General features: G+C 39.3%; 1 protein-coding gene across 9 annotated transcripts in view; it reads right to left on the bottom strand.

Moving 5' to 3' along the window:
- TENM1 (teneurin transmembrane protein 1) overlaps nucleotides 1–13,256 on the bottom strand; it is an 845,211-nt gene that overhangs the window by 70,012 nt on the left and 761,943 nt on the right. For all 9 annotated transcript variants that reach the window (XM_062607456.1, XM_062607455.1, XM_062607460.1 and 6 more), the window contains 3 exons: nucleotides 7,465–7,584; nucleotides 5,440–5,701; nucleotides 2,571–2,838 (listed from right to left, as the gene is read on the bottom strand). In XM_062607456.1, the coding sequence (XP_062463440.1) occupies nucleotides 2,571–2,838; nucleotides 5,440–5,701; nucleotides 7,465–7,584 (650 nt within the window). The remainder of the gene's footprint in view (nucleotides 1–2,570; nucleotides 2,839–5,439; nucleotides 5,702–7,464; nucleotides 7,585–13,256) is intronic.

The following is a 13,256-nucleotide window of genomic DNA, read 5'->3' as shown; positions in this document are numbered from 1 at the left end:
ATATGCTCAGAAAGTCTTTTCTGTAACTGGTTGTGTGATCGCTGCTGTCAATAACCCTGAATTAAAATAAAGATGTTTATAGAATTTATAAAACCAAAAGCAGATGGTTATGTTCCTGAATTCCAGGACTTCAACCTGCTGCAATTTAATGAAAATGAAAAGTGAACAGAATGCATTATTAAATATTGGTAATATAGTGACAGAGGAAATTATTTTGACAAAAATTCATATAATGGATGTAGCTAAAGGTCCCTCAGCGCTACAGTGTGTCAAATGAAATAATGCTTTATTGGAACCTAACAAAGCATGCTAACAATGCACTTAAAATATAAAGATTTTTGCTTCCATTTTGGAAGAAGCATAATTAACCTAAATTTAAGGAAAAGAAAAAAAATTAAGCAGCCATTAAATAATGTTAAAGTTGTTATGCAGCACCACTGTGTAAGCTTTATTCATATTTAAACATATGTCGTGGTTTAAGCTGAACCCAGGACAACATATTATGCTTGTGCAGTTTGGGAATCTAACCACAGTATCATTTTCTAAGATGTTATGTATTTGATTTTAATTGTTTTAAAAATCCAGGTATTTACTGGACTTCATGATCATCAGAAGACTATTAAATGGTGTAGAGGGAGCAGGCAGACACAACTGTTCCCTCTCAAACATATTAGTGATACTATGCAGTGACAGACCCCGAATGCTGAGGAAAGGCCCAAATGGCACCCATGACCCATCTGGTCCTGCCTGATCACCCAGGGCAGTGCCAAAAGGCACGCTGGGACTTTGTTTCATTTCTGGATTTACACAAGTATGTGTAAGTGAACCCAGCAGCCCATCTGAGACCTTCTTTCACTGCAGAACACTAGCAGGCATCTGTATCTGCAAGGGGCAAGGGCTAGAACTGTTGCCTAACAAGGGAGTTTCATAAGCCAGACAGGCTGAAAAGAGTACTCCTGCCCTGAAGGACAACTGAAAAGTCGTCCACCCTTCTGCAGATGTGATAGATCAGCTCCAGATAAGATAGAGGATGCAGTAATTCAGGAGACCTTGCTTTAAGGGTGGAGTTTTGATCACTTTAGGCCAATGTGATGTGTGAGCTATGGCTGCAAGAAGAAAACCTGTGCTTCTGTACTAGCATCTATAGAAGATCAGGAAACTAATGAAGCTGAAAATTTATCACTTATTATCTGGTTGCTTCAGTTTTCAGCTGAATTTGTTCCTGATCTGGCTCATTTCATGATCAAATGAATGTTAGTGGTGGCCCAGATATAAGGAATGTGGGAACATCCCTCCTGGAAGCAGCCCTTCGTTGTAGCTGTTGAAGTAGACTGTGGACCACAGACCTCAAATAAGCTCTGATGTATTTTATGATATATTCCTATGTGCATGATGTGATGCAAATCATACTCCATGTCTTGGTCTCATAATCCTTTGTGGACACCAGCAGCTATGTCTGTACCATTCCCTAACCAGAAATGACTAGGAAAGTTCTATAATCCACCTTTCTCTCACAACCTCTCCATGCAGCTGCCTCACAGACTGCCTGGCTTGGAGCACACGGTAATGCAGTCATGCAGTACATGCTCCAGGAGCTGCAGGGCTTGCAGAGCCTGGATGGCACCTTTTGGCTTTGTAGAGGCAAATCTGCAGGCACACTGCCTGTTGTAGATCCTGGAGAGACCTTCTGGCTGCCCCTCAGAACAGCACTTTCAATTTATAGAATGATACATATTCCTCACGAGGGTAGATAGCTCCATGTAGCCCTTTCTATTCTTGTTTTATAGCCTGATCCTGCCAATGCTGCTTGCTATAATTCCTCTGACTTGAAAGGCAAACCAAAACTGCTAGGGAAGTGAATAGGGCTTACTCACAATACTAAGTTTTGTTGGTAAGGTAAATAATCTTAAGGGAAAGTATCTATAAGATTAGTCCATTAAGCAACATAACCCCAAATTAGATTAAAAAGAAAAAAGAAAGCCTTTTAAAACCAAATCATAAAATTAATTAGAAAAATAAGGTTGGCTAAATAAAATGTATTTGCACAGACAAGTGCTTCTGCAGGAATTCTCAGAAGAGCTGCTTGTGCTGCTTGATAAAGAAAGCCTATGAAACATCATGATTTTCATATAAACATCTTTAAACAACAAATCAATTAGTTTTAACTGTTGTGGATGTGAAACGTAGTAAGAAAGGATGCCTAAAAGTTAGAATTTTGTAAACCCTAAGCAGAAATGACATGTTAAATGTCACAGCCAAAAAATGACAGAAACAATGACACACCAAAGGTCATATTCAAAGTAACATTCAAAAACAAAGACAGGTGAATATAATGCCGTCAGTACATAACCATTCTCTGAGGGAAAACAGGATTTTCAAATTGATTAAATTAGAAAGATGACATTGGAAGAACAAGAAAATAAATGTTCTTCGGAAATCATACAAGTCACTTCAGCTAAGAAGGCATTTGATTTAAAAGAATGTAAGTGAACCAACTAAATGTATAAGCCTTTATTTTCATGGCTTAATGTTTGTGAGCCTTCTGCTTCCATCAAGATGATTCTACTTACCCATTGCCTCAGCTAGACCAGAAACCTTCTGTCCATATATATCTGTCTTATTCCAGGCAAACGTGTATACCAAATTGGCTGCAGCAGGAAACCATTTTTGAAGCAGACGTCCTTCAATGGCAACTATCAGGTGGACTTTTGTCATTCCAGGAGGGATGGTTGTGTGTGTCAAAATAATGCGCAGCAATGTTTTATACCCTGGTGTTCGACTGCTGAGATAACTCAACTTCACAAAACTTGAAGGAATTGGGATTTCCTCTTGGACCACCTTGGGAAAAAACATATAATTGTATCCATAGCCAAGAGAAAAGCAAAATTATAATAATAACAGGGGGTGCTTATTTTACATTTCACAATCACAGTGTGAAAACAGTACCACTTAAACCACTGATGTCTTCTGTGTGTATTTCAGCAAGAAAGTCACCAGACATATGACAAAATGTCCAACTCTGGAAACTGCTTGGTCAACTTACTGGATGGTGGTCTGTCTATTTTGATAAACAGCCTCTTTCTCTAATGCTTTATTCTAATCTACTGAGTTGCAAATGCTGCCTCTGTAGACACATTCATACATGAGTTCTACAGCTTTACCTTGGCTTATTATTCAGTTTACTTAAGAAGTATTCTTAACCAGAAAACAATTTAAAACCTTTTCTAAATACTTTAGGTATTATGACTTGACGATATTATCCTGCTTTGGAAGTAATAACTCTAAATTGGGAGAACTAAGAAAGAAAATGAACCTTCCTGCTAAACCACCTTCTGTGCAGAAGAGCTTGCAGTAAGGCTAAGCTCCAGCAAGAGCAGGCATGGCATATGAAGGCGCAGCATAAAGAACCTAACAAGCTAACTGGGGACACACAGCAGTGGAGATGAAAGAGGCTGGGCATTAGAGTCATCTAGCTAACAGGTAAGTCCCCAGGGTGTGCAACAGAATTCCAGTCCCACGGCGCTGCTGTCAGTGCCGCTGTCTGAATCACATGGATTAGAGCTGGCTTGGATATGCCCGCTACGGGATAGTATCAATTCCTGGCTGCAATGAAGATAAGCCCTCAGCAACTAGAAGGACTGCAAAGACTGCGAGCTTGTGAGGGAAAAAGAAAAACTTGGCCTTGACCTTTTGAATGATGTGGGCCTTGGAGCTACAAAAAGGGATTTAGCTCTTGTGATCTCTTCTGTGAGGAAGAGCAGGCAAGAGAAGAGAGCAGCTTTCTGAAGGATGCCACTGCAGTCACTCAAATGCCTCTGAAAATTAGACTGTGGTTCATAATGTCACTGTTTTTAGCGTATTTCCATAATAACAAGCCAACCTGTCACAATGTTAAATTTGTCAGGGTTGGAAAAATACAAACTGTTTGGTTTATCTTTCCTAGTTTTTAGATTTTTCTTGTTTAACAATAGCTTAGTTCACATTCAACACAATTTTATTTACACATTGCAACAGTATTACTGTCACCAGATTGCTGCAGTACAGCTGGAGGCCTGCCAGCAATTGTCGTTTTGACATATGAAATGTAGTGTTGCCAGGGAAATCCTGCTCCCTTTATTGTTCCTGATTTGCAGTGTTCCCCTTCTTTCCTGCTGACATCCCAGCTGCCCCCTCTGTCATACATCTGACATCCCTTTTCATTTTTTAACAGAAAAGCAGAAAGAAATATCCATGTATTAATACATGCTAATACAGCTCCTTCTATTAGTCTGGAATACTTTTTGCTCATTTCCCAGTACTCTACAATGAAACTTAACTCTAAAAGAACCCTCCAATGACAAAAAAAAAAAGGACTAAGGACAGTCCTCTCTGAGTAGACTGCATCTTTGGGTACCTTGCTGTTTGAAGACCCAGGAATGTGAAGTGTGGAGTAATGTGACCCAGTGTTTTCTCACTAGTGTGCATCAGTTAATTTATGTTCATTAGTTTCACTTAGTATGCTTTGTGAAGCAACACTATGGACATCACCTGGCTCAAATGTTACATTCTTTAATAGTTATGCAGATGTTTAGACATAAATTAATTCAATCAGAGGTCTCTTAGGTGTAGAATAAAGGCTCTTAATCACTAGCAACACTTTCACAAGAAAAAAAGGTTGGAAACACTCATGTCTACAGGTAGCCTCCAAAATATCTTCTAGACTTTCTCAGTGAAATGTAAAGAGAACCCAAAAGAGACCTTATTGCTTGAGCTCACTGCTCAAACAACATACTATGGGGATTAACATGATCTGAAACCTTGAGCAGTTGTATGTTGTTGGGTGTTAGACTTATACAACCTTGTTTAAGTCCCAAATAAGAGTTAAATTCAAGATTAATTAGAAATTGCTTCTAAACACTTAAAGGAGTGTCAAGAAAAAAGACATTTAAAGAAAAACAATCTTAGAGATGCTGTTAAAATTGCTCTCCCTTGGAAAGAAAGTAATAAAACCCAAGAAGCTAACATCTAGTTGGAGATGCCATTGTAAAGAACTGGAAGATGCAAACGGATGAAACATGCCTAGGAATCTTTAAAGAGTCTTGGGTTATGTCTCAGACTGGTGTATTGGGGAAGCTGTACTGTTTATCTGTAATCTACGAATGGTTTTGTGCATCACCAGAAATAAATCAGGATTTCAATAATACATTTCGTCAGAACTCCTCACTTTCATGTACTTGGAAGTAAGAAATAAAGCATCTTAAATTATTAATAAAAAATAAAGGTAAAGAAAAAAAAAGAGAAAAGCATCCCGTGAAACAGTGCTAAAGAGACATGCATTAGGGTCATTCTGAATAACACCACAGCAGTTAATTGCTCACTATCTGGTATCATCATCGTCTAAAATTGTCTAAGCCTTGTTCTTAATCTAACAAATTGCTAATTTGAAAGTATTTTCATTACCTGTAGCTCTGGAATAATGGTTCCTCTGTCAGGACAGGACCCTCCAAATGCTGTCAAGGGTGAAGGGAGCACAATTGGATTGGGGCTGATAAAACTACTGATGTCACAAGATGGTGTGTCTGACTCTGTTCTTTGCATTACGACTTTGTCTACGATGATAAATCTATTCCAAGGCAACCAAAGTGTCCTTTTTTCAGATATGAAAGGAGATCTGTCAAAAACTAGAGTGACAGAGATGCCTCCAACAGCCACAAGGTCGAAACTGGAAAAGAGAAAACCAATTCCTTTGTTTCGTTTTATCATTGCATTACCACAAATTTCAATGCATTAAACACAAAAACTTCATGCTGCTCATTACAGCCCTAGATTTACTATGTGAAATCATTCAAGTATACCTTCCTGGTGTCACCTTGGCATTCATGAAGAAGCTTTACCTCTCTGTGCTTTCTCTTTCTATGCATCAATCGTAAGGTACAGTAGTACTTCACTGTTACTTGGCCTACCTTCCCTCTATTTATCAACTAGAATTAATACTAACGAGTCATCTGTAACTGAAGTGTGGACCCAGTTACTTTGGTTTATAGGAAAACAAATTCCTAGTCCAGAAAAGGGAAGCTACTCCTAATCTATGCAGGTACACCCTGCAGAATAAGAAGTCTTAAAGCCTGTTAGACCTTATCTCTATTAGCATATATAAAAGTAGCAGAAGGAAAAGGTTGAGTATGCTGAGCAGGAGACCCCTCTGTGTAGGATATGACTCTTTTTTTGAAAGATGCTGACTAACTGCAGTGAGAACTGAAATCAGCTCTTGTCCACAAGGCAGGGCATCCCCTGGGAGCTGTTGTGAAGAACCTTTGGCATATCTGGGCTGCAAACCATGGGACACAGAAGGCCCGATATACAGAGTCTCAATTTCTGACACCCACAGTCAGGCAACACAAGGTAATATGCAAATGGACACTTCACTCTCTATTGAATGCATCTATTAGGGAGGCTTTTGACGGTAACACACTGCGGTAAGAAGTCAGACTTCATTATGCATATCTCATCACATTTCCCAGATGACACCGATTACATTCACAGAGAAACACAGGTAGCATATTTTAATGCAAAAACTTTATCCAGGTTAGTCTAAAGAGGAAATGATAACTATTAACTTTCAGTAGTGCGATCTGAAAATCAATAAATTAAGGTAAAATAAATATGCAGGCTCCTTACTTTTATAAATTGACAAAGCCAAACAACAACAAAAAATAACTGTAGAAACTGTGACAAATGACAGCCTTTCCCTGTTGGAAGATAGGCTCTGCTTTCTTGTAATTCACAACACAGCCAAGGAAGATGAAGTTTTAAACTGCCCATAGCAGCTTAATTCAAGTTCAGGAGTGAATCATGATGTTATTGCAAATGGACAGCCAAACCTGGAATGCAATATAGAACGTATAGGAACTCCATCTCTCTTTGAGGACTGAATACCTTCCCCCTTCCAGAAAGCAAAGCCAAGATTTCTCAAGAGTCATTGCAGAACAGAAATTTAACCATTTTGGTTCTGGAAAGAGTCTGTCCTCACTTTTACTTGTGTGGCTCAGGTGATCTACTAAAGGAATTAATTTCACAGACACCTCAATAAACTACTTGGAAGATTCACACTTAACAGAAAAAAAGAGGAAAGATGGGGAATTTTATGGAAAACCTGACTAATGAAAATATCCAAATGTCAAGAAGATGCTGTTACAGCATTGCTGTCACATTTTTTTACTCCAGGTGTTTGAATGTCACTGCAATCTTGTGGCTGTTCAGGTTTTCTCTTCTCTTTTTTCTTTGATCCCTTTACCACAGAGAGTTCTCACAGAATGTGCTCCCAGAGTAGAGGGCTAGATGCCATCCTCGATCCACACTATGAACAGTGGTATTTCTGAAATTCTGGACATGAATATAAGGTGGCAGTTGTCCCTAGCTATGCAAATCTAAACCAAATCTAAGTTAAATCAAATCTAAGTTAAAGACAATAAATGAAAGTCTGACCTTCCATCTTGTCGGCTGATGGTGTATCCATACTCGCTGTGGTGTAGAAAACTGACATTCACTCCAACCAAAGGTGTTCCATCTATTGCTACCACCTGGCCTCGAATGACACACGCCCGTCTGTAACAGAAAGAATAGAAGGCAACATGTTAGACACATCGGGAGCATGAAAAGGGCATTGATTTCACAAACTGTGCTATACTTCTGTTCCTGACAGATAGAACTACTCTGATATCATTGTGACTTGTTGATTTTGAATGAAATTTCAAACAAGTCCAAAACATTGATTTGAAAAAACAGTATCTCATGAAGACTCTCCCATGAACGGCTGGTGTATCAAGAATATATTTCACCATACCGTTTGTTCTACCACTCAGTTGCACTGCAAAGGTTTCACTGATAGCATGATTTAGCTTGCTGCAGCTCTAGGAGCTGATGGTTTGTGAAAGGGAAGAATGAAGCCTCATTCTCTGCTGCTAAGAAAGGGGGATTGCTGCCTATTAGAAAAAAAGCTCAACTAATGTTATAAGGCAGCAGTGAGACACACGGTCTTCAGTGAACTTCAGAAAGTTACCTAGGCGAATTCAAAAAGCACCTAACCAAGTGTAACATACATTTTTCTCAACCCCCCATCGCAAGTTATGCCCTTTTAAATTCCCTCTGGGATGGGCTGGACTTGTGCTCACTTTCCAACATAAAAATCCTCCCATTCCTGTAAAGAGGTTGGAATATGGCAATACAACAGAACACATCAAATTCAACAGACAGGAAAGTGAACTCATTACTAAGTGGATCTAATTGGAGGATCACAGAATCATAGAAAATGAAAGCTGAAAGGAAATACAAGACTTTATCTTGTCCATTCCTTTGCCTCAGGTAAGATCAACTCTACCTACATTACTCCAGACCCATGCTTGTCTAACTCTATAACCTCACCAAGTAACCCATTCTAATGTTTCTGTATCAGTGCTCTTCTCATAGCAAGTTTTTCTTACTGTCCATATGAGAATATGCAGCTGGTAAAAATTAACTCCTTTGCAAGTACACCAATTCACCACAGCCGCTAATACGAATTCCATGCTCCCAGGACACAGAGAGATGCTGATTTTCAGCAAAGATGCTGATAAATCCCAAAGGAATGGGAGAGGCTGCACTACTGCCAGTACGCAAGACAGAGCTCTGATTTACCACCTGTTTGTTTTCTACACTAACTAAATTGGTTGTAATCCTATTTTTGGGCAAAACCTGCTGCTCCACTGAGGGCAATCAAGCTCTTGTGTGTCTCAACAGACTCACAAAACTCACTCAACAGAACAGCCTGGTTCAATTACTCTTTGATTTGTCAGAGCAGAAAATACCCATTTCTATTGTTTTTTTCATATTTCTAACATCAACAGACCTGCTTGTCCCTTTATTAGTCCACTCCACATATTTACAACACACACTAGTGTGAGACAGAGAGACCCCTAAGAGTCATCATTATTCAGTACACTATTCCCATACTCCTGTTTATTCATTCCACACAGACCTGTCTGCTGACTTTACTCTGTCGTCATATTTTATCAAGCACACAAATTTGTGTGATAAAAAACTCATCAAAGTCTTCATTATTTCATACATAGCCTTTCTTTCCTCTACTCATTCACTTTACTTCTCATTATTCATAAATAATATTAACAGACTTATCTTTCAACTTTCTTGCCCCTTTTTTGGTCATATTTTACAAGCCGCAAACATTTACAGTATGTGACGACTCATAAGCCACATTATTCTACATTTATCAGTTTTGAACTGTCCTTGCAATCTTTAAGATTTAAATGTTCTAAGCCTGCCTCTGTGTTGCTACATTTGTCCTCATTATTTACTGTCTTTTTATCACCTACTCTATGTTGAAGAGTCTTCCACTCTCTGGTCTCTTCTTGAATTACCAGCACTTACTAAATCTCTGACTAAGCATTTGATCAGAATTAGCTTTAATGCTTGCATGTACTGCAGGTATGAGAACATTTTTCAGTTACTTTATGACCAGTGCTAATCTCAAGGGCTTAGGGAGGTAACAAACAACCCCCTGAGTTTGCAGCAGGTCCACCCTCCTTTCCCAGAGCCCCAGAAGCACACAAAGTGAAGCACTGCTGGCACCCAGGATCCCTGCAGCTTTGCTGCTTGCAGAAGACCTCACTTAACTTCTTTCCTTACCAGAGCTCGTAGAGAATGTTCCCTGCAGTAATGTCCCTTCATACTCAACTGCTACTTCATGCTTCCTTGCTTCAACATTAACCCTCTTTCCAGATGAGCTGTGGACCTTGCTACCCACTCACTGCTCTTAATTTTAACAGAGCAACCTCTAAGATCGCTATGCCTCTTCAATGTGCTGTACGTCTCTCTTGTGTTCTCAGCCTCTAAGATTTATTCTACAGACCCATGACTGACCTGCTTTTCTTTCTCATGGGGGACAACTCCTCATACTGCCTGTCCAACAGTCACTTATTTGCAATGATTGCATAATCATGGACTAAGGCTGTCCAAGTTGTTTTAACTTGAATGTAAGTGCAAAAATGTCCAGGAGCTGGGAAAGAACATGTCCCTGATAAGCTGCTTTAGTGTTTTCAAATGCATTAGAAATATTTCTAGTCCCCTGGCAAGCTGTACTAAATATGCAACTCCACAGCAGTTTCCTTTTTGAGAGAAAGCGGATTCCCATGGGTTGCAGGTGGCCTAAAAGAAGCAGGATTTCTCTGTCAATGCTTCATGGATCATTCCATGTGTAACTGAGGGTCTCAGCTCTGCAGGTTTTAGCTCCGTGCCATCAGGCAGTTTGTTTGACATGTCTAATTTAAAATATAAATAGATGTTTAAAATTCTAGATGCATTCTTTCACTACTTGCAAAGCATTTTATTATTCTACCACCATTCTGCCTTGCTCTACTGCTACTTATCTGCTATTTTTTTGCTTTTGTTTTGTGTGCTAAGTTTTCAATATTCTCCGAGCACCTCAGGCTGAGACATTAGGCTCAGATGTGGAACTCTGTCAAGCAACTAGTGAATTCACAACTTACCAGAAGATGTCATTTACTCTATTACATTTCTGATTAAAATCTTCAATCAGAGAAATTAAGCTGAAGGCTAGAAAGGTACATTCATTTCTTCCTGCTGACAATGTTGCTGTAAGCAGCCTTTGAAGGGTAATTAATTCAGCACCATACACTGGACCCTTTTTGTAGGCAATTTACAGTGAGTCAAGTATCTTGCCAGCAGCATGCATTAAAGATACTCAGCAAAGAAACAACCTAAAAACCTTCCTGAGAACACGAATTGATAAAAACATTATAAAATCTGCTACACCCTGCCACCATTCCTGATGTAAGCAAGTACATTTTCATTATTCAGAATGTGAATAATGTCACACTTTTAAGTTGGGAGTTTGTAAAAAAACAGTGCAAATGACACAGTGTTGACATAATAAAAAGCAAAATATGTCTTGAAAACATTAACTTTGGTGAATTCAGCTCAGTGTAACTCCCTGACTTTATTTGAAAAGCCAAATGTTGAAAAATTGGATCTAAGCTGCAGTCTTAGATGTAAATGCAAAAAGGTAGGTGTTCCAGCAGTTGCCAGAACAGCTCATGTTAGTATTTCAGATGACGTTGAAAATGCCAGGATACGGCAGAGACCAAACACTTCCAATCTGAAGGACAGAGATAATCTTCACCATTTTTTGATAGCTTTCCTGAGTCTGTTCAACACCACTTTGGCTTTATCGACAGTGAGATTCATGCAAACATCACCCATCTTGGAATTCCACTATCTTATGGGACAGCAAAACACTGCACAATGTCATTTGAAACCTAAGGGTCTTGGATTCTTCTTGCAAGAGAAAAACCCAAACAACCAACCAACCCATGCCAGATAGAGCTTTGCAAAATTTGAGCTCCATTCCATTTTCCGAATGGATGCCAGTGCTCTGAAATAAATGAATGCCACTATTTCAGCCAATCCTTTCTTGCTGAACCACCAGTGCTATAAAATAAGTGGCACTGCAGGCAGCCATGACTTAATATCATCTGCATGGGCACAACCTTTTCAGCAACATCCAAAAGTTGATTAAAAACCTCCAAGCCTTCTTTGGCCTGTACCAGATAGTCAGGATCACGGATTTCTGATTTTTTTTTACTGTAGTAACAGTTGTCTTTCTATATTTTTTCCAGCAATCTTAATTCCCAGAAGAACAGACAATAGATGACAGTCAGATTGACAATGTCAGAGGAAGATTTCTGTACAGAGGCAGCACAGCTAAGCTACTGCCTCCTTCTGAGACTCTGCTTATCTCTCATCCTTGAGGAAAATTCTGGCAGTTTTTAATAATATTTGACTTATGGATGAGCAATTTTTCAACAGCCTAGAAGACTTAAGGATCAAGCAAAGTGTGGACTGATGAACTCCTCGGGGTGCCCAGTACATTGCAGATTACTGTTGACAAAACCCAGGGGACATGGCACAGTGCAAGTCTCCAGGCACTGCCCTGATTCTAAAGATACAGACAACCTCATCTGAATCCCAATGATCTTCTCACCAAACTAACTAGTAATTTCTGTACAGTGGGAGGAAATGGCATCTGGGCTGTGAACAATGCACTGGTACAACTACAAGTTGTATTCAAGCCATGGTGAGGGTGGGCTGCTGTTCACACGTGGGCCTTCACTAATCTTCATTCTTCAAAGGCATGGAGATAGAGGGTAAAGAAACGAAATACTCAGAAAGAGCCTTTAAATCCAAGTTAAATCCCATCAATGATGGCTTTAAAAGATCAGTTCTTTATATCTATAAAAGCACGTTGATGGGATTATGTGCAATCTGGCTGCTAACATTTGCAGTGTCACAGAACACTGTACAGGCGACTTGAGTGCTCACCTCCTCTCTGAATACACCTCACTATGAGACATTTTGATGAGGAAAATCTTTCACTAGTGACTTCTGGTTTAAAGCACAGCATACTCTGCTGCACACGTACAGCCAGCCAAGGACCCTGCACCGAGCACAGAGGCACACTAGAGAGGTGCTTTTGAGAGAGTTCATTTTCATGCCCTATTGTTCTACATATTTATAAAATCCTGTTACATTATTAATAGTGATTAAATGTTTAGGTATTTCAGATCAATAAAGACTCCGTTTACGTATTTACTTTATTAAAAATTAATAAATGACAAAGAGAAAGTGCACTGAATTTGTGCGCATGGAATGGAGTCGAAGTTGTAACTTAAGTGCTATGTACTATGAAAATAAAAAAATTCTTATGCCCTTATTACTGGAACATGGTTTATCTAATGTACAGGCCTAGCTGACAGTGTAATAGTTAGGTGATGTGGATGATTTGTGGATTTCTTTGTCAGCATGTAAGTTATAGCTTCCCAGGTGAACTACAGCATAAAAACTTATGTGCCCCTATATTTCAAATGTTCAAAAAACCCCCAAAGTGTTACCAGGTTTTCTGAGCAAGAAAGTGCCCCTTTCCTATTGCACAGCCTTTTCCTATTAAAGGACAAGCCAATCTCACAAACACTCAGAGATCAATCTACTGTCTGCATGACAGCTTGAGAGTAACCTGTAGCACAACACGGTAAACTCCACACTGATCTATCAACACGCAGCAAACCCAAAAGTTTGTTAATTATACGTAAGTGTCACATGTAAAAATTATTCCACTGCAAATATCAACCAAGTCCTACAGGGCAGAAAGCTGACTGAATACAATGCATATAAATCCAATTGGTCCCTCTGCTTCCTGTCATTATATG

Source organism: Pezoporus occidentalis, unplaced genomic scaffold, assembly GCF_034315485.1.
Source record: "Pezoporus occidentalis ecotype Australia unplaced genomic scaffold, CSIRO_AGI_Poc_V1 ctg123, whole genome shotgun sequence".
NCBI lineage: Eukaryota > Metazoa > Chordata > Aves > Psittaciformes > Psittacidae > Pezoporus > Pezoporus occidentalis.
Note: the sequence above shows the minus strand (reverse complement) of the source record. Positions and strands in the feature narration are given on the sequence as shown.